This window comes from Desmodus rotundus, chromosome 9 (genome assembly GCF_022682495.2).
Source record: "Desmodus rotundus isolate HL8 chromosome 9, HLdesRot8A.1, whole genome shotgun sequence".
In the NCBI taxonomy this organism is placed as follows: Eukaryota; Metazoa; Chordata; class Mammalia; order Chiroptera; family Phyllostomidae; genus Desmodus; species Desmodus rotundus.
The window spans coordinates 22,208,260-22,229,251 of NC_071395.1; the positions used below are offsets into that span (position 1 = coordinate 22,208,260).

Sequence of the window (20,992 nt, forward strand, 5' to 3'; positions counted from 1 at the left end):
GCACTGGGTCACCGACTAAAAAAAGAGGGAGCACACTGAGATTTGAAGGCCAAGCACCAGGAAATGACACATATTCACTCATATTCCATTTTCTAAAAGTAATTGCAAAACCCCACTTATCTGTAAGGATAGGAAAGAATATAAGCATACAAGAATACCAGACTACGTGTGGTGAAAAGCTTCCATCTGCCATAATTCCTGAAACCAGTTAGACTTTAGTGAAATTTATATTAATGATGAGTGCTAGAATTAAAGGTCTCTACTTAGAACTTGGAAATAGGGTAACACAGAAATTTACTTTACTTTGGCTCAATTGTATCACAGTCGTTCAATAACTACTGGAGAAATTTCTTTTCAGTAAAATAAGCCTAAAAACATTTTGCATTTTTTAGAAACATAAAGCACTGTTATTCTGAAGTTTCCCTGATTCATTAGAAAATGAATCATTGAGACTAACGTTTAAACACCATTAAACAAATATGGGGGAAAAGCTCAACTGGGAAAGACCCCTGTGGTTAAGTTGCCTGAGAACTACTTGAAGGACTGGTTTTACATTGTGAAGGCCAGGAGTTCACACTTTGCATAGTTCAAACATGTACAAAATTCAGCTGCCACGGTTGCTTAAATAACCCAAGTCCACTGGTTCAAATTTCAGTTAACCATAGTATATTAACTGAGACTGTAGAGTCTTTAGCCACGGATGATCACTTTCCTTAGCTAAATATCCAAGTTTATCACTTACAAGTTCTGTTTTTCACGCGATGGTAGTACACAACTCAGCTATGTTTCTGTCACTAACAGAAATAACCTTTCTCCAGTCTCATTTAATATTTATCCCATTTCCATCTAAACTCTCACCAAAGGACCTTTCACATTCACTTTTCTACCAATATATTCCTTCAGAAAATATGTCTTCTCTAGGGCTAATTTATTTTAAGTGTAGTGGGCTCACTGTGGGGCAGGTAAATTCCATTTTCTGCAGTATGAGAATACAGTAATACTCTGGGGGAAAACAGAATCCCAATGGGTTAAATCTTCTAGAATAGGATATTTGAAGAAATTATATCTTGGTGTCCTCTTCACACTTCAACCAAATGCAATTTTACACCTGAGCTTATAACTCCATTATAACAATTTCAGTAATTTCATTAGTCATTTGGAAGCCAAGTCACTTATATACTATTCAGTCTTTATTTATGCCTTTTTGCTTAATGGCTGCTCCTGGCAATGAGATTGACAAGAATCAACTGTGATTCCATATAGTTTTTGCTTCGTAGGACTCACTGTTTTATAGATTGGTAGAATGTAATAATGTCTGAATTTTTAAAACTGTGAGTGATGTCAACTATAATTGAAAAATAAATTTAAAAAATAAAATAATTTGCGTAAATTTTTAGCAGTCATTATGAATATTAATTTGCTTAATAAGTAACACGCCAAAAACAAATTGTGGTAGAGAATTTTAGAGCTCAAAGAATGCTTCTCAAAGAAAGTAACAATGAGGCTGGGATCTGAAGTAAGAATGCCAGCACGCAAGGAAGTAAACAATGTGTATGGCGTGTAGGAGCTGCCATGAGAGAAAGCTGTACAACAGTCCTGTGGCAAGAGGATGTGGGGTCCTGAGTGTGGAGAGAAAGGGCAGGACTGCACAGTGCTGAGATTGCGAACTGTAAAGAGAGAGTGGCACTGGTAGGCTCCAAAGTTACACATCCCTGGGTGAGAAAAAGAAGAGGCCTCATTTCCGCTTTCAGATTTATTTCTTCTACAGCAAAGAGGGGATTAAATAGGGTGTTGAGGGGATCAAGGGAGAATTTCCAAGGTGAAAATTAGGTTGTGCATATCAACCACAGTAGTCTTTATGGGCTGATTGAATCACATGATAGTTGGACGCTCTTTAACCAGTAACTCTGAACATCCTCTTACCCTGACTCACCCCTCCCTCTGGGGGGCAGGGGAGGCGCCACCAGGGCTAAGGTGGGCGTGGTCTTAATAGCTCCACCCTCCTAGTATAAATGCCGGGGTCACGGTGGTGGTCACGCAGTCTCGTTCTTGGCTGACTTCGAATATCCTTGGGCGAGAGCTGCCTTTAGACCAGACCAGACCAGACCGGACCAGACCAGCCTTTCAGCTCCCTGGGAGCCGGACGTTTGGACTCTGGGTGCCGGAGGCGGGCGTGAGGTAAGACGTGTTGGTTCCTGAGCGCCATCTCTGTGCCCGGCTGAGACAAATACTTCAAAAGGGAGTCCAAACTCGGGTTTGGCTTATTTTAAAATAAGGTACATGAGGTTTTTTAATGGTTTCCTGGTCCCTCTCGAAGCCTTAAGTCACCTAGATGATTGTTAAAATTTTGGGTAGTCACATCTGACCCGGGAGGAATTAAGAGACAGGAGAACATGTGTAGGTGATAAAGGCAAGTTTCAAACACTCGCCTCACAGAGTTGCCCAAGGCCACGGGTTCCACGTGATCTGGGAGTTGGGGCCGACTCCGGGCGTGAAGCGGGAGCGCGGGATACCCTTGAAGGGCCGGAGTGCACTTGGGACGGAAACCCTAACTGAGATTCGGGTTACTGTACACGTGCTTTTATTGTGGCTCTGGCCCTCGGTGAGATTTGCCCGAAGTCATCCCAGTGGTCGCTAAAAATACAGAAACCACATCACAACCTGACTCTAAGGGGATGACAGATTTGTGTGACAAAACACTTAGTCGTTCTGGTCTGAAGCTGCCTGTGGAATCCCTCCTGAGATGTCTCCGAGTCTGTGTTCGGGTGGGGACGGTGGGGGCGTTTGTATATAGAAAGGGGCGGAGAAATTAGAGCTGCGTGCCTGTATTCCCGGTACTCAGACCCTGCGTTGACTGGAGCTTCCTTAACCTGCCCGCCGACAGATGCTCAGAGTATAAGCAGGGTGGCCCCAAATCGCTCAGTCCCTAAAGGGGACCTGGCCAACATTTTAGTCACCCAACAGCTGTAGCCAGGGACTGAGGAGATGATTGGAGATACAGGCATGGTAGGGATTACATGGAGGTTACAGTAGTGGGGAATCGAGATCTTCAAAATGTGTGCTAATTTGCAACATGAGTTGAAGGAAAAGTCATGATACTGCCTTTACTGTTGCGTAACACTGTGGTGAGCAAGGTCACCCAACATGGAGGTCTCGTCAGTCTCTTGGCCGCCACTAGGATCAGTGGCTGATTGTAAGGGAAAGCTGAATGCTCTTCTCAAAAATCTTCACTAGATGGAGCTTACCAACGTCACAGGCTAGTGTGTATGTGCTTCCCAGTTTTTTCTCACATTGAATTCCTGATCTTGAATTGCATTCTGTGCCTTTCTTTGATGACCAGTTTTCCTGCTTAGCAAAGTTTTCTGAGTAAATCGAATCTGGTCCAAATCCTATCCACTTAGGTACCCAGTTGGGTATATCTTGCATTTGAGAAGCGTAAATGAAAAACAAGTAAATTTTGCTATATCAGGAATTCAGTGCTATCAGATATAACTGTTTTAAGTCATAAAAGTGCCAAATCTTTTTCTCAGGTTTTTCAAAAATTTGGAATGATTGAAGTTGGAATTTTACACTTGTTAGTCAGTCTGATTCTCTTAATGTTACGGTTGTTAAGTGCTTTTTCAAAGTTCCCCAGATAATAGGTGACTAAAGATGAAAGCTAACCCAGGGACAAAGGATCTAGTACCAAAAGTACTCATACTTCCTGTAGTCCCATGTAGCCCCTATGTGGTTAATGTGGGTGTAGGTGGACTGTGGGGCTGGGGAAAAGAAATCAATGGTTCCCTCAAAGGTGTCAATGAGCAGAGCCACAAGACAAATAGTACACTTTTTAAATTTTTTTTACATGAAACTATATTTTCTCATCCTCAGGAACCAATAAGTACCTAAGAGTCATGACTGCTTTCTGACCAAGAAAATTGCTAAGCGTAAACTCAAATCCTCTGAACTGCCAAGGGCAGTTAGTTCTCCAACTACTGTGATTGGCTACTGGTGGACAGCAGAGCTCCTCTGGGCACCTACCCTTGTAGCTAAGGACTTTATAGGACACCAAGGGCTGCCCTTAATTGACAAAGAGAATTTGGACAGGAAGAACAGTGAGACCTGAGTGTGCATCTGCCTCTCAGTGGAGAGATCTCACAGAGCCCAGCTTCCTGAAGAAAACCCACCTCAGTCCAGTCTCTTCAGGGCCCAATGGAGGTTGAAGCAGCTCTGGCAGGACTCCAGGCAGAAGTCAACTGTCCCATTTGTCTGGATGACCTGAGAGACCCTGCCACCATCGAATGTGGGCACAACTTCTGTCGCTCCTGCATCCAGCAGTCCTGGACTGATCTGCGGGACAAGTACCCTTGCCCTGTGTGTCGTCACTCATGCCAAGAGAGGGACTTGAGGAGCAACACCCAGCTGGGAAGGATGATTGACACTGCCAAGCTCCTCCAGATCACCAAGAGCAAGAAGCAGCAGCAGGAAGAGAGGCGCTTGTGCGAGAACCACAACCAGGTCCTGACCCTCTTCTGTGAGGAGGACCTAGAGGTGTTGTGTCCCCTGTGCACTCAGCCCCCCGACCACCAGGGCCACCAGGTGAGGCCCATGGAGAAGGCCGCTGCCCGTCACAGGCGAAGGCTCAGCAGCTACATTGAGCCCCTCAAGAAGCAGGTGGCAGACGTTCAGAAACTAATAACCACCCAAGACAGGAAACTGTTGGAACTGAGAGACGAAGTGCAAAACCGGAGAAGGAAGTTAGCCACTGAATTTGAGCACCTCACACAATCTGTAGAACAGGAGCAAGAGGCCGTTCTTTCAAGGTTAGCTGAAGAAGAGAAGGATATTCAGCAGAAACTCAGTGCGAACACAAGTGCATTTGCAGACCACATTTCCAGCCTGAACAGTCTCCTAAACGTGGTGGCAGAGAAGAGTGTGATGTCAGATGTGAAGTTGCTGACGGACATCAAGAGTGTCCTGCACAGCTGTGAAAGCCTGAAACCCCCAGATGTGTGTTGGGTCCAGTTACGGGGAGAAGGGTGCAGTCTTCCCCCGCAGTATTCAGCCCTGCAGAAAATTATACAGAAATTTAGAGAAGAAGTTACTCTGGATCCTGAGACAGCACATCCTAATCTGCTTGTGTCTAAGGACAGAAAGTCGGTGACATTTGTGAAGAAAAAGCAAAGAGTTTCTCGGAATCCAAGGAGATTTATGACTGACCCAGTTGTCCTGGGTTCTGAAGAGTTTGATTGTGGCCGACATTACTGGGAGGTCCAGGTGGATGACAAGCCTGAGTGGACTGTGGGCATCTGTAAAGCCTCCCTGACCAGGGAGAGAAAGCGGTCCCCACCAGGACAGAACAGATGTTGGACAATTCAGCTGCAGAATGGTGATTATGTGGCGCGAGGGCCTGCTCCTGTCATCCTTGTGCTGAAGGAGAATCCCAGAGGGATTGGCATCTATCTGGACTATGAGTTGGGGCAGGTTTCGTTTTACAGTTTGAATGACAGGTCTCACATCCATTCTTTCATGGATAAATTTTTTGAAGTGCTAAAGCCTTACTTCCGTATTGGATGTGATCCTAAACCTCTTACAATCTGTTCTGTAAGAGATTACGAAGGTGACCTGTGACTTTGCCTCATTTTCTTCCTATGATTTTTGAACAGTAGCTAGAATTTTGCGCAACTATCTTGCAGTGAATCTAGCACCAAAAAATTTATTTCAGTACCTCTATGTCTTGAATGTGGGACGTTTTTCTCTCTCTCTTTTTTTTTTTGGTCCCATTTGGTTCAATAGTAAGAGGGAACAAATGGAGATGTGGAGAATAACTGTAAAGTGTTTCTGAAGGTCTTAGGATGCATTCATTGTAATTCACAGTATAGAAAGGGCAATGTGTAATTCACATTATTAAAATTTAATAAATTTTTAGTACATTTACATATATTACAAATTTTGTGTGCCTGTCAGGCCTGTACATAAGTTCCTTACATTCCAGGTGGAAGAGAAGGTAGAATTGTGGGTTTCTCTTATTTCTGTATGTGTTGCGAGTAAGGAGTTGATTGCTTCAAATTGTTTTTCAGGATATTGTTAGAGATGGTGTCTTCATGGGAATTTTAGGACCCACCCTTCTTGTATCCTCTTTTCCTCACACCTGGGAAGCTGAGGAGAAAGCCCAGGTGCTCCACCCTTTGCAGGTTCAAACCAAGCAAGCTCCTAGTAGTGCCAGCACCCTCCCACTACCACCACCCAGTAACTGCCATAAACACCCCAAAGTCTGTCTCCTTTGCCAATACCTGCTCTCCCCGTAAACCTCATCACAGAAATAATAAACCTTTCCATATCCTTCTGGTGTGTGGCACCATCAGTCCTGAAACATCCATATTTTGGGTGGGCATCTACCCTGGCTATATAACCTGATCTTAACATTTGGCATTAGAGTACCATGACTGTCTTAAAGAGTATGGTAACTTTTTCCCAAGGTTACAGTATGCAAAAGTGGGGGAGAGGGAGCAGGAGATGTAACTGTACAGTAGAGAAGCTTGTAAACTGCCTTAATTGGGTGATTGAGGTTCACATCATCAGTGATATGTTGGTAGCCGTTACCTTTGATATGATGTGATAAGAATGGCAAATATTCTTCTGATGATAGTCTTTTCGCCTTTTCTGGTGTTTGGAAAGGAAAATGGAAGCTCAGTACACATCTAGTGATTTCTAGTAGTATTAGTATAGATACAGAATAATTTCTTGTACGTTTCGTTACTGGTACAATGACAAAACCCAATGAATTGGGAAAAGCATATTTTGATTGCTTTCAGATCACCTTCCTACCAATAAGAATGCCATCTGCCATGTTTACCATCCCTAGTAAGGAGTATTTTCAAGTTTTACAAATCTGTTTATAACCACCTCACATCTCCAACCTCATGTTTTATTAGCATGTTTGAACATAATTTTGAACATCGACCAATTCTTACTTTTGTGTCCTTTAATTTTCTTGTCATGTATTATAATTTTCTTATGTTGCTGAAACTTTACAGATATGAGTCATAGTCTCTAATGGAAATGTTTAATATTGCAAATATTTTTTGGTACTTTCATTTATGTCCAAACTTTTGGCAGTGTTTTATCACTTTGGTGTTTAAGGTAATACATAAAATTAGAAATTAAATATATATTTAAAATCTTCCTAAATACCTGTGTTATTTTTATGCTTTAACTTTTAAGGTGGAATTGAGCACTGTATATGAGACAGAAAAAATAAGTTATCTCCAAGTCATCTCCTATACAGACTAATTCCTTAATGTTTAATACACCAGCAGATTAAAATCAAAGGGAAAACAAGTATAAAAATTGAACATCAATTTGAAGTATATTATGTGCCTAAGCTATTCTAGTTGTTCAAGGGCATATGTGCCAAATGCCGTGATTGGGTTTATTCGAAATATTCAAAAGTCGGAAGGAAATGGAAGGGGCTGTTGCCATGGTTTGCTGGTATCCCTGACAGTCTGGGAAATTTAGTAACTTGGTTTGGGTTAGACAGGTGGAGACTGGAATGTCACACTTGGAGTGTCTCACTCAAAAAGCCAGTGCCTTTCCCCGACCTTAGTTTGGGTGACAAAGGAGACACGAAAGAAGACAGGAGGTTAGGGGGTTCGCTGGGTAGGGGTGGGGGGTGTCCACTGTGGGAGTCTAATGAGACTTAAGGGTGGGGCCAGGAATATGCTAGGCCCATTGGTGGTAGAGAGCATGCGCAATCTGGCAGGGTGGGGATGGGTGGTAGAAAGCAAATGAACCAACCACCCTGGGTCAGCTCCATCACCTCGCACACCCCGAGGTGCTGCACGGACCAGCAGCTCTCTGGAACTGAGGCAGAAGTCTGAGCTGCCAAGTTATGATTGGCCACAGTGCATGGGGGATGTGGGTTTGTGCTTCCCTGTGAAGCAGAAGGAAGTCGAGGGTGACCATGGAGCCTCCCTGTGACGTCAGGCACCAGGAAGGTGTAAAGGTACGTGGTATAGGCAGAAGAGTTGTCCTCTTCAACCTAGCCCCACCCTCTGGAGCAAAAGCAGTGCAGGGTCAGCTGGGCGAGCACTAGTTCCCTGTTCAGGGCTTTGAGTAGGTCGCCTTGACAGACTTTACACTGAGGCATGGCAACCCCTACTGTGCTGGTTCCCAGAGACCCAGTGATGACCCTGTGGCCCAACTGCCGTCGCTCTTGCAATCACCAGTCCTGGGGAGAGCTAACGCTTTCTTTCCTTGCCTTGTCTTGTGCTCACTCTGTTGGCAGGTATTTTAGTATTAATACCCTGATCACTGAGATTGCCAACCAACTCCAAATAAGTGACACGAGGAAAAGGCTGGAAGGGAAATACTATAATGCCCGGCCTTCTGTCCCCATTCATTCATTCATTCATTCATTCATTTAGTGAGAAGGGCTAGAGTTTGTGTCTGTAATAGTGTCCTACTGGGCTCACCTGTTGTTCCATAGAGCAAGCTGCCTCAAAGAGGAAGCAAAAGCCATGTAAAGGTTATCATTACACTCTATTATAAATACATTAAAGCTACAGAGTATTAGAGGGAGAGACTAAACTCTGGTTCTGAGTAATGTATGCTTATTGGAAAGTAACAGGCTGTAGCTTTGAAAGCCTTAAAGTATAAAGAATAGGATATTAGACATAAACTAAATGAAAGCAAAATTTTCAGACCACACATTTTCATACTCAAAGCTCTAGTAAGTGAGCTAGCGGAGAAAACAGTATCAGACTGACAATCACTAACTGGTATTAAAAGTATCCACAATGACTATTAATGATAAAAACTCCAGGGCAAGTTCATTTTAACTAAGGAATGATGATTACAGGCTTTTTTTCACAACTTGGTTCCAGGGAGGAAATGGAATGCAGCTAGGGTGGGGTACGGGGGGCTTTTAAGTTAAAGGTATATTTCTTAAGTTGAATGGTAGACAGTTGATTATGGTATTAGTCCTTTCCTTTAAACATATAAAGGAATGCCTCTACATTATTTACACAGGTTTTCCATTATGTATGTTAAGAAATGACCTAAGCCAATTTGATTTGCACAATTATTGCTCCTCTCAATAGATAACTGTCAATAGTTCTTTGTGTGTAAAGGTTAACAACTAACTACTGGGTAATAAAACAAGTCTCAGTCAAAACTTCCCCCTACATGTGGACATTTTTAAAATAGTCTATATATTTACAGGCAGTCACTATGCATTCAGTCTTACTGGTAACCTCATTGTTCCCAGCATTCTGGCCTTTAGGTGCTTTGATCTTGTAAATTGTTCGCTTGAAGCAAACACAATACCATAAAGCAAGATTCATCTAACATTACATCGATAGTTACTATGAGGCTACCAGTGTCCTCAAAAAATCAATGGCTGGACAGACGTTTTTGGAGTTCTAGGCTCATGTTTAATGAAGTACAGACTGCAGGGTTCCTTCCCTACACTTTATTGTCCTATACCTGCTAGAGTGTGGAGTGACTCAAATACTCGTCAATCCATTTATGTCCAATTCCACCAATGCCATTCCATTTTTTGTCCATTGTAATCCATTATTTTAATTATAGCTTCATAACTTGTAGATTAAGATAACTGAAGCAATTGTAGCACACGGAGCTTGAGTTTCTTCATGGGAAAGCCACCTGACCACCCCTGAATATGAATTCCTTGTCAGGCTAACCGACCAATTCTATATACAGTATTAAAAGTTATGCTTAGGCCCTGGTGTGGTAGCTCAGTTGGGTCGAATGTCATCACAATTTGCCAAGGATGTGGATCCCATACCCAGTCAGGTCACATACAAGAATCAACCAATGAATGCATAAATAAGTGAAACAATGAACTGATGTTTCTCTCTCTAAAATCAATCAAAAAATTTTTTTTTAAGTTGTGCTTATAGCATATTGTCTATGCTGATGTGTTTTACACTTCAGCTACCACAATATATTTCACAATAAAAATGCTAAAAATGTATAAGGGTATATTATTTCAAAACTAGAGTTTTATACCCTGAGAAACTTTCGGTTAAGTAGCAGATAGCCTAAAGATGTTTCAGACATACCGTCCTCAATTTACTTCCCATGCACTCTGATTAGGAAGCTACTGAAGGACGTTCTCCAACCAAATGAGACACCAACCTCCAAATGGCCAAAGATATGGAAACAGGAAAAACAACTCGAGAAGCCAAGGGTATCCATCCCCAAGATGGTATCTGAGCAGTTGGCTTAGTGAACACCTGCCTGCATTGGGGGTTGGTCAGATGGCTCCTTGGGTAGTCTGCAAAATCAGAATGGCAGAAAGCTACATGTGCTTCCATTGAGAGATTTAGACCACTGCATGTAAACATCAGAAAATATGTAAAAATGAAGAATTCTACCTGGAGAGGGCCAGGATGAAATTCTCATCTCCCACAGTAGGACAGCAAATAATAATACCCCAAACTGAAAAATTCAGAAGTATCACTATTAGCTCATTTAGTGACTATAAAAGTAAATACCCAAAGAACATGAGTTGAAAGGAGTTGCCTCTAGGAAGTTGGCAATGGTGATTATAAAGCAATGGTTGGTAATTCTAATAAATCTTGTAAAGAATGAACATTAATCAAAACATTAAAACTAGATTAAAAATTCAGTTGGAATTAAACTATTCTTAAAGCACAAAATGCTTAGCTGCATTGTTTAATTGAAATGAGAAAAGGGGAGACTAGGTCTTAAGTCATGGTATTATTGAGGGTGGCAGCTGGGAGCACTTAGTCTTTAATCAACTCTATGAAGTCGATTTTTCTATTTTAAAGGTAAGGAAACTGGTTCCAAAACCTGCCAAGTTCAAACTCCAAAACTTTTGCTGCCTTGTATATGTGCTTCCTCCAGAGATAACTTAATGACTCTAGTAAAATTTCAGGTCCTTTTCAATCCATGGAGCCCACTCACTTGTCAGGAAATTAAAAAGATTTAGTGGTCTTCTGGAACGTGAAGCTTTTGTCAATGCAGGTCCCTCACCTGCTCAACGTCTCATATATGTCCACCTGAGCCATCTCTAGGGAACCCGAGAGAAGTACTCCTGGGTTTCTAAGCTATATAGACTACAGCAAGGATTTCCATAAAAAGGTAAGAAGCTAGCTGCTGGCAAGCTGATTACTGTATATCCTTCTGAATAATCTTGATGTCATGTGAATTATAAAGTTTAATTGTACCCTAAGGCAGCCAACTGGTAATGTTATGTAAATTATTATTAAAAGGCACTTAAATAGATGTAAAGGTATATTATGTCCAGGCAACTCGACAAAGTGGAGATTGTCTATTTTGTCCAATTTGACTTATAGACTCAATGCAATTTCAAATTAATTCTCCATGGTTATGTTTAATTTAACAAACTGATTGTAAATTTACATGGAAGAGGCCAAGAGTTGCCAAGATAACCCTGAATAGATGATGAAAATTCCTACCAGATATCAAGAACGAGCGAGCTATAATATTTGAGTATGGTATTGGCCCAAGGATAGACCAATAGACCAGTAGGACAGATTCAATACCAGATTCAGGTAGCATTGCAAATCAGTTGAAAAAATGATGGACTGCTTAATAAATTAAGTTGTGACCACTGGTTATTTATTCATCATATATAACTAAATATCCAGGCAGGCCCCATCCTATTCCCCCAAACAGTATCAACTCCAAGTAGATGTTTAAAACGTTTAGAAGCACACAGGGTATTTTAACGGCATTGGTGTAGGACAGGATTTCTTAAGAATGCAAACCTCGAAAGACCAATACAATCAACTACATCAAACATAGTAAGTTCTGTACAAGACACCATAAGAGATAAACTTGAAGACTATCTTCAAAACTTGAAGATACCTGCAGTGACTATTACTTCTACAGGACTAGAACCCAGGAGAGTTGTTATCAAGGAGACAAAGAGGCTAAATGAAAAACAAGGAGCACTAGCCAGGTAGCTCAGGTGGTTATAAGCACTGACCCCATGCACTAAGGTGTGGGTCAGGGCACATATAAAAAACCAACAAATGAATGCACAAATACGTGGAACAAACTGATGTTTCTTTCTGTCTCTTTTTCCTCTCTCTCTCTCTAGAAACAATTGAAAAAAATGAGCTCATTGCTGATCTTAGTAAGACCATAAAAAAAATAGAAAAAGAAAAAAAAAACACGTACTTTATAGGAAAGAAACAGGAACGATTGTTAAACTTATGGAAATATACTCTATTAGAAATCATATAATTATAACCAGAGATAACATTTAACATCTTGCAAATTAGTAAAGAATCTGTTAAAATCGAACATTTATACACTCATTGTGTAGGAGTGTAAATTAGCACACTTTGGGGAAAAAATTGCATTATCCAGTAAAGATGAAGGTGCATCAATTCATTCTACAAAGTAACCAGATGTATAATTTTCAGTTTCAAACTGAGTATCCATGAGAAGTAGAGTGAAAACAAATAAAACCTTAAGCAAAAGCATGATGAATCTCATGAACATGAAAAAGAAAAAAAAAACCAAACATCTGACAGAATAATCCAGTGTTGATTTTATGTAAAACTCAAAAACATGCAGAACATTTGGGGATACAGACATACATAGTAAAAACTTAGAACAATGGAATATCAAATTAACAATGGTGGAGGGAACTGAATAGAACCAGGAAGAGAAGAGACTGGGGCTAAGAGGCACAAAGGAAAGTTCAAAGGTGATGTTAGTGTGGGTCATGGGTATGTGGGTGTCTTCTTTTTCATTATGGTCCACAACTGAAAAGTATAAATATATATTCAATGCACATTATTTGCAAAAGTTAGACATGACCTGAATATATATCCATCAGTGGGGAAATGATTAGGTAATACTGAATTGACAGTATGAAACAATTATTTTAAGTGACGACTGCAAACTATCCAAGTTAGGTAGTAAAAGTAACAATAGAAAAAAGTGTAGAAATTGAGTAAATGTGAGCAGTAAAATGATGGGTAAACCCAATCAAAATAAGAATCAACCCTGTGCTGGAGGTCCTAGTCTGTGCAAATGGGCAAGAAAAGAAAGTGAAAGTCTATTTACAAATGGCATGAGCACCTCTACAGAAAATCCAATGGATTCTACTTAGGGATAAATCCACCTCAAAATGTTAAAGTCACATATACTAAAAACTACAAATATTGCAGAGAGAAATTAAAGACTCAAATAAATGAGTTCATGGGTTAGAAGCCCCAATATTGTTGTGATTCCTTGAATAGAATAAGCCTAAGAAGGAAAACAACTAATCAACGGGGATTTCAAGAAAAAAGGTCAGTTCCTAAATGAGGTAAGGGATGGCAGCTGAACAGAGAGGGTGCATTGTTCAAAAACAGAGGGAAGATTATCTATTGATTGTGTGCGCACACATAAGTACATATGGAGATCACTATCTCATTTTTCATCGTACTACATCAAAACTGACAAAGACCATAAAAAGAACAACGCACATTACAGAGCGTTATTAAGGTATATAGATAAACAGGTCTCCCAATAGTTTATTATTCCAAATCTGTTACTGTACAGATTTTAAGAGGTTTTGAGTTAGTTCCAGTATGGAAGTAGGGCCAAAGTGCTCCTGTAAAATAATCATTAAAAACATAAAGAAGAGATCTATCACTCAAGTTGTAAAAGGAAACCTCACCCAATTCATAGTCTAAAAAAATGCCAATCTTACTAGGTATTACTTTTGGCAGAAGATTAACTTTTTTAGGACCCAGTGCAGCATAATTAATTGGACCACCTCGTTTGATACACCACAACCCATCCTGTAATAAAATCGAAGGATTCTGACTCTTTCTTCTTCTGGGAATAGAGTCTTTACAGACACCCAAGGCCCATTCAGGCTTGTCTTTCACTTCTACCTCCCAATACTGTCTGCCTGAATTATATCCCTCAGAACCCAGAACAACTGGGCAGAGATAAAATCTCCTTGGGTTATGAGGTAAGTTTTGCATTCTATTTCCATATTGTACAGTTTTTCTATCATCTGAAACAGTAAGTCTACGATGTGCTGTTTCAGGATCTAGAAACACATCAACTTGAAAATGCTTGATAATTTTGTTTAGGCCAGAATATTGTGGAGGAAGATGGTAACCATATTCTTTTAACTGGAATGAAAAAGGTTCAGGGGCCTTTAAGGTTTTATATCTATGGTAGATACTTTTAACATCTGTCAGGAATTCCAGTTTTGACTTCACATGTTTGCTGTCTATCTCCTTTAATAGATATTTTAATGTGGAAACATGATCTGAAAATTCTGTTATGTTTTCATTTAGTTTTGTTAAAATATTCATTTCTTCATCTTGTAATTGCTGAAGAACAGTCTCTTGCTCATTTTGGAGAAACAACAGAAGTTGCTCAAATTCAGACCTTATTTCTTCTCTCCTATATTCTACCTTCTTCTTCAGTTCCAGTGATTTTCTGGTTTGCATAGTTATCACCCTTTCAATTTGTTCCACTCTCTCTTTCCATGGTTCAAGGCAATATCCCAATCTTTCCCGATGATAGGGGGCAGCCTTCTCTATGGGCCAAACATAATGACTCCGGTGATCATCAGAGAAACTACACTGTGGACATAAAACCTCTAAGTCCTTTTGACAGAAAAAGGTCAAAACCTGATTGTGCTTTTTACATAAAAGCTTCTCTTCTTGTCTCTTCCTCTTGCTTCTTCTTATCTGGAGTAGCTTAGCAATTTCAGTCAAATTGCCCAGCTGGGGGTTGCTTGCAAATTTCCTTTCTGGACAGCAATATCGGCAGAAAGGGCAGGGGAAAGTATCAGTTAGATCCTTCCACGACATACTGATGCAGGAGAGACAGAAGTTATGCCCACAGTTAATGGTCACTGGGTCTTTCAAGTAGTCCGAACAGATGGGACAGCTAGCCCCTGCTTGAAAGTCTGCCAGGGCTGTCACGAACTCCATTGAGCTGTGAACAAAGGTGGTGGCAGGGAAGGTAATGTGTCCTTTAGTGAGGCCTGGCTCTAGCCTCAAGGCCCAGTAAGCAGTGGATATCCTTCCCCAGACCTCATGAACTGACCAGCTCCTACAAACTTGTTTATCCCTCTGCCCCTTAGCTGTTGCCAGGTATATACCACAGGCTGAAGTCTATTGCATATTAGAACATATTAGCTGGGCTGCTGCTCTTCCCACTCAATGATGTGAAGTCAAGCTTAATGGCTTTCTTGTAGCCTTGAGTCCAAGACAAGGAAGCCTTCCTATGGATGAGAAAAGACATTAAATTAAAAATATGATCCCACAATCACCAATGTAATAAAATATCCACACAGGAATCATCCATGAATGCTAAAATCGCTGAGTGGAAGTTCTTAGAAAAACAAGAATTCATAGTTGTAGAGATTCACCTCACACATTTCTATTATTCAAAAATAAAAATAGGGAACAAACTCACCTTATGTGCTTCCTTATATGATGCAATACTAAGCATATAACATTGCCTTTAAGATATTCTTGCCAAAAATATTCCATTTCAATTTACTCAAAAAAATTCTAGATTTAAGACTATATAAGTATGACAAAATGTGCAAGCCTGGATTGAGTCTGGTATCTTAAAAGTTAAATAACTAAAAGAACATCTTTGGGACAAATGTGAGAATTTTAGTACAGATATCATTATTGTATCAGTATTGTGTTTAATTTATCACATTAACTTATCATAGATAACAAGTAAAATGTCCTTGTTCTTAAGAAATATATACTGATAGCCCCAGCCTGGTAGCTCATTTGTTTAGAGTGTCATCCTGATACACCAATGTTGCAGGTTCGATCCCCAGTCAGGGCACATACAAGAAGCAACCAACGAATGCATAAATAAGTGGAACAACGAAGTGATGTGTCTCTCCCTTCCTCTTTCTAAGAATCAATAAATAAAAAGTTTAAAAAATGGTGGCTGCAACTTACTTCCAAAAGGTTCTCTAATTTAAAAATGTGTGGTAGAAGGTCCTTGAATAACACTGTTCTGGTCAATGTTATAATGTTGATGAGATGCCAGAAGAACTTAACTCTTATCTCCATCAATTAGCCAGTGGTAAAACTGGTTTTGTTACACAACATTTTCCTTCAAGTCAAAGAACAGACAACAACGTTAAGTGAGGACTTACTGTATAAATATAAGAGAAAAAGCAACTACAGAAAAGGTTAACAACTGTTAAAATCCAGGCAAAAAGTATATACAGTATATTTACGTTTATTGCAATCCATTCAACTTTTCTGTTTTCTGTGAGTTTGAAAATTTCAACATAAAAAGTTAAGGAGAAAATTTCCTGGCTTGTTTTCAAGATACTCACCGACAATCAATTTTAAGCCAATCAAATTCCTCCAAGCTTGTGAGCCACCCAACCATCAATATAGTCTTCTTTCCTTCCCTTCTCCCTACACCAATATTTTCTCAACTTTTCTTTTCCTCATAACCCAAAGACAGTGAGAATAATAAGGGCATGGCTTTGACATTTGAAATTGGCTTTGTCTTGGTGACCTACCAAGTTTTTACTACACAGCCTTTCTGCCAGCAGAATAGGAAGACTGCAGTAGTTCTACAAAGTCTCCATGGATAAATTATTCCCAAATTCAAAGCTTGACTCAAGTGTCTTGGGCCTGTACAAATAAAGCTATTATAACAACACGCTACAGGAGGCAGTGTTTCAGGCTAATATTATATAAAGGATACTAGGTTTGACTTCCGTTTATTTATGGTGTATTTCTCTTAAGAAAAATGCATGTTTTTTGAATGCCATTTGTCTGACCTATAAAATGGGGATTAGGACCTTTTAAAATAAGGATATCATATAAATGCCAACAAATATATGCCTATTGTTCTTGGCCAACGAGGAGCTTTTTTTTAAAAAAAAGATTTTTAAAGAGATTTTATTTATTTTCAGAGAGAGGAGAAGGGAGGGAGAAAGAAAGGGAGAGAAATACCAATGTGTGGGTGCCTCTTGCACACTTCCTATTGGGGACCTGGCCCACAACCCAGGCATCTGCCCTGATTGGGAATCAAACTGGTGACCCTTTGCTTCACAGTCCAGCATTCAATCCACTGAGCTACACTAGACAGGGCAGGAGCTTTCCATTTTAGATTTTTTTGCATATGGAACAAATATAACACACACACACTGAATTTGATTAGTTCTCTTAAATATCCCCTGCTTCTCTACTTTTGTCCTGTTGACTATCTCAAGTTTTTATATCACACACACACACAAGCTGGTACCATGGCACTCACTTGTCGTTAATTTGTTCTGGAACTCGTGACGAGTGCTGAAACCAATGAGTACCAAGTGATGAAGCTCATTCTCTTGTGGGGTGGTGGTGTGACTCATACAAGTTCTAGCAAGTATGAGTCCCGAGCAAGCGCCAAGCGTCCAAACATTTTTTTTTTCTCGTCGAAATGTGACAAGTACTGGGTTTGACCAGGCCCGAGGTTGATAAGTACCAAAGTATGACTTCACACACACACATATGTGTACATATATGTACATATAAGTATATATGTACATGCATGTATATATACACACAAGTATATATGTACATATGTGTAAGTATATATGTTAAGATTTCTCAAGTTTCTTATCATTCCGATTCCTTCATGCATTCCTTATCTTAATCTGGCTATGGTCCACCCTAAAGCACTTGGCCTTTATTTTTTAGAAACTGTTTATTTTTCATCAACCTTATTTGCATTCATGCTGTTCTTCCACTTTGCAAACCACACTGCTTATTCTTTCCTCACTCCTTTCTTAGAACTAAGTTTGCTCCTTTGGGAGACTCGGACCAAGAGACATGCTCTCTAGGATGGTTTATTATGTGTTGGGCATTAAGCTAAGAATCTTTCATACAGGCACTGATTCAAGCTCTCAAAACAACCCTGTAAGTTAGGAGCTATCATCCTCAATGAGAGCTGTAAAGCTGAGTCTACAATAATTTGAATATACTCACAACATTACATTAATTGGCATGACACCTAGTCACTAAGCTATACTGCTCCTTCTTCACTCCCACAGCATTCTATTCATCTCTGCATCTATTTCAAAGGCCATATAATTTTTGTATGTATATGTTCACATTTATTCCTATTTGATAACATACTCCAGAAATTTTTAAGGGGAAAAACAGGAGCTTATTGAGTCCAGGAATACGACAGTGAAACAGATATGACACAAACTGAGAAGTAGCCATACCTGACAGAACTGAATTTTCATCCAACTCGGTCACTTATCTCGGTCAAATTAATTTCTCTGAGCTTCAGTTTTTCACAGAGTGATATCTATTGTTGAGAAAATAATGCAAGGCACATGTCACGGAGCTGGCATTTAACACATGTACAATACAAAGTATTATAAGACTATCTCATAAAATCTCAAAAGCTCTAAGAAATCTAGCCCAATCCACATACTTATACCATAAAATGTTACACTTTATTACATTATATATTACATGTGTTTATTTACTTACATATAAAAAGCACTACTGATATTTAACCGAAAACTGCTATGTCTGGTATAGTTGTTAAATCCTCAGTGACTAGTAAAGGCATTAACTTCCACCAGGCTCATTGTAATAGTATGATGCAGAAAATTTCCTACACTAATTTTGGAGGTGCAGGAGACAAGTTTCAGAATTTTAAAACACATTTCATTTTATCCAGCCTTTAATAAATTCCAACACAGAACTACATCAAATAAAGCATAACTCTCTTCCAGGCTACTCTCCCTACCTGCCCACACTATGTACAATGCTTTGGTGACTTTCAGTCCTTGCATGGTACAGGCAGGCCCTGCATAACCATGTTTTGATCAAAGAAGAATCAAATCACATATACTCTGGTGGCCATAGGATTATAACGGAGCTAAAATTTCCTGTCACCAAAGCATAAGACATTATGTAAGTATCATTGTGTCACAGCTGCCTATAGTCTTCCATACAGTGACACAATATACACACAGGTTCACAGCCTAGGAGTTGTAGGGGAACAGAAGTTGTCACCCTGAAACGTGCCTCTTTGGCGTTGGATGATGGTAGGCTGGCTTATTTTAAGGAAGAGTACACTAGGGAGGTGCTCAGAAAACCAAGTACAAGTGACCCTTTGTAAAAGACATTTAAATTTGTAGGCAAAACCTCCATTTGTAAGTGTATCTCCCCAGGCAGGATCAGGAAGAGATAAAACTTTATCTCTAGGAACTCTTATCAATGCAGAAGACAATGACTCCATCTGCATAACAATCTTACCCTCATTTATTGTGCTTTTCCCAGTAATTCTTTTACTGTACCCTCCCATGACTGACTCTCCCACCAACATCTTTTGTCTTCAGTTTAAGATAATATTTAAGATAGTGTTTTCTGTTATTTTGGTGAGTTTCACTCAGTTTTCCTGGGTCTCTCCCCTGTATGCAGGAGGTAAAAGCATTAAGAAAGATGGGGACTGCATGGGATTGGGGGTGAGGTTGCAGAGAGTAGTGAGAGATTAGAAAATTGAGGCTGAAGGATGTTTTATGAAAACATCCAACCAGTATCACGCAGCTAGTAAATTGTAGAGCATAATGGGAAAACGAAAATCAAAAGAAAAAATATATAATTGTTAAGAAAATATGTACCAAAAAAAGTATTCTAGTGCTGTACAAGGAACATAGTAGGTACTCACTCCAGGTATCACTGTGCCTTCCATTTCCCAAGCACATACAAATCAGTCTTCCCCACTTTCCAGAATCAGGCCATTAAGAAAACAGACCATGAACTGAACACAACTAGTTTTACAGGCGCTGTTACCATTCTAGTTCGAGCTACCCACGTCTCTTGCTTGGATTACAGTGTGAGCCCTTGTTCTACCCTAAAACACAATGGTGCCTGCAATCAATTGCCTAACTGTGGCTAAACTGATCTTTTGTTTGCTGGGCCACATCCCCAGTTCCTAATTCAACTGGTGTGTAGTATTTCTGAGAAGTTCCCAGGTGATGCTGCTAGCCTCAGAACCTTCCTCTGTGAACCACTGCTTAAACAAAACTTAAAAAAACTCGTGGTAGATTCCTAGCCCTTCGTTTTGACCATTGTTATACAGGATGATTCTTACCTTGCCTGAGCCTAAATCAGCTCATTTGTAAGTTTGTTATAATGATCCTTAACTGTAAGGTATTTGTGAGGATTAAGGGATGTTTAAACTGGCCAGGAGGTGTAGGCAATGTAGGGTAGTGGGTTCTCAAATGGTACCTACCACTCCACTCCCTTAACCTCCCATCCCTTCTCTCTCCTCCCTGCGTTAATCCACCAACAGTCATTCTTCGGAGATAACGCGGCAACCCTCAAATTCTTGTTCAGATAAGTATCTTCTTGAAAACTTATGTAAGCCCCCCCCCCCCGCCCCCCAACTCTGATACTGCAGGTCTGGGACCAGGGAGTTGAGCTTTCACAAGATCTTTGCCAGACTGAGGAGACCCACTCGTGGACTGCGAGGTCTGGCGCACAGGCGATGCTCAGGAAGCCTCCACCCACGTGCTCGGGTGAGCCTCACACCAGCCCCGCAAGGTCCGGTTCTGCACCCTCCCGGCTTACCTGGAACCCACGGCAAGGACGGAGACTGCTGGAACCTCAGAGCCAGGGTCGTCGTCGGACCTAGACCCGACGAGCGCGAGCGGGGTCTTCCCTCGGCCGAGGCGTGCACTCGGCCTGTGCGCTGATTGGCGGTTCCTCCGGAAGTGGGCAGGTAATAGGCGCAAACTACGTGACCCTGAGCGGAGGGCGAAACGGGGCGGGAGCGCGGAGCACAGCTGGGGGCGTTTCCCCGACTGCTAAGGCCATTGTCGGCTTAAACTGACCATTTCATTCCCGGAGGCTTTTTCAGATTCTTCAGATTCTCACTATTGAGCAACTTGAGGGTTGAAGTGAGGTTTTCAGGTTGGTTTTAAAAGCTTCACCACACCCTCCTCCTCTGAGACGCCAGGTAGTGGAGAACTTTGCGG

At 40.6% G+C, this 20,992-nt stretch overlaps 2 protein-coding genes across 3 annotated transcripts; one reads left to right on the forward strand and one right to left on the reverse strand.

Annotated features, from left to right (window-relative positions):
* Positions 1–4,191: 4,191 nt before the first annotated feature.
* On the forward strand, positions 4,192–5,610 carry LOC112312330 (tripartite motif-containing protein 75-like). Its single transcript, XM_024568730.2, has one exon. It carries the CDS (start codon positions 4,192–4,194, stop codon positions 5,608–5,610), a length of 1,419 nt encoding a protein of 472 aa, XP_024424498.1.
* Positions 5,611–11,645: 6,035 nt separating this feature from the next.
* LOC112312691 (tripartite motif-containing protein 60-like) lies at positions 11,646–20,699 on the reverse strand. 2 transcript variants are annotated; one of them, XM_045202228.2, is made up of 4 exons: positions 20,586–20,699; positions 18,221–18,306; positions 15,945–16,101; positions 11,646–15,241 (listed from the first exon to the last, which is right to left on the reverse strand). In XM_045202228.2, exon 4 carries the CDS (start codon positions 14,946–14,948, stop codon positions 13,527–13,529), a length of 1,422 nt encoding a protein of 473 aa, XP_045058163.2. In that variant the 5' UTR covers positions 14,949–15,241; positions 15,945–16,101; positions 18,221–18,306; positions 20,586–20,699; the 3' UTR covers positions 11,646–13,526. The 2 variants fall into 2 exon arrangements, with proteins under 2 accessions (XP_045058163.2, XP_045058164.2); XM_045202229.2 differs by lacking the exon at positions 15,945–16,101.
* Between the last annotated feature and the right edge of the window lie 293 nt (positions 20,700–20,992).

Bases quoted from the DNA above. Each gene is read 5' to 3' on its own strand.
- LOC112312330 (XM_024568730.2), top strand. From the start codon at position 4,192: ATGGAGGTTGAAGCAGCTCTGGCAGGACTCCAGGCAGAAGTCAACTGT.
- LOC112312691 (XM_045202229.2), bottom strand. From the start codon at position 14,948: ATGGAGTTCGTGACAGCCCTGGCAGACTTTCAAGCAGGGGCTAGCTGT.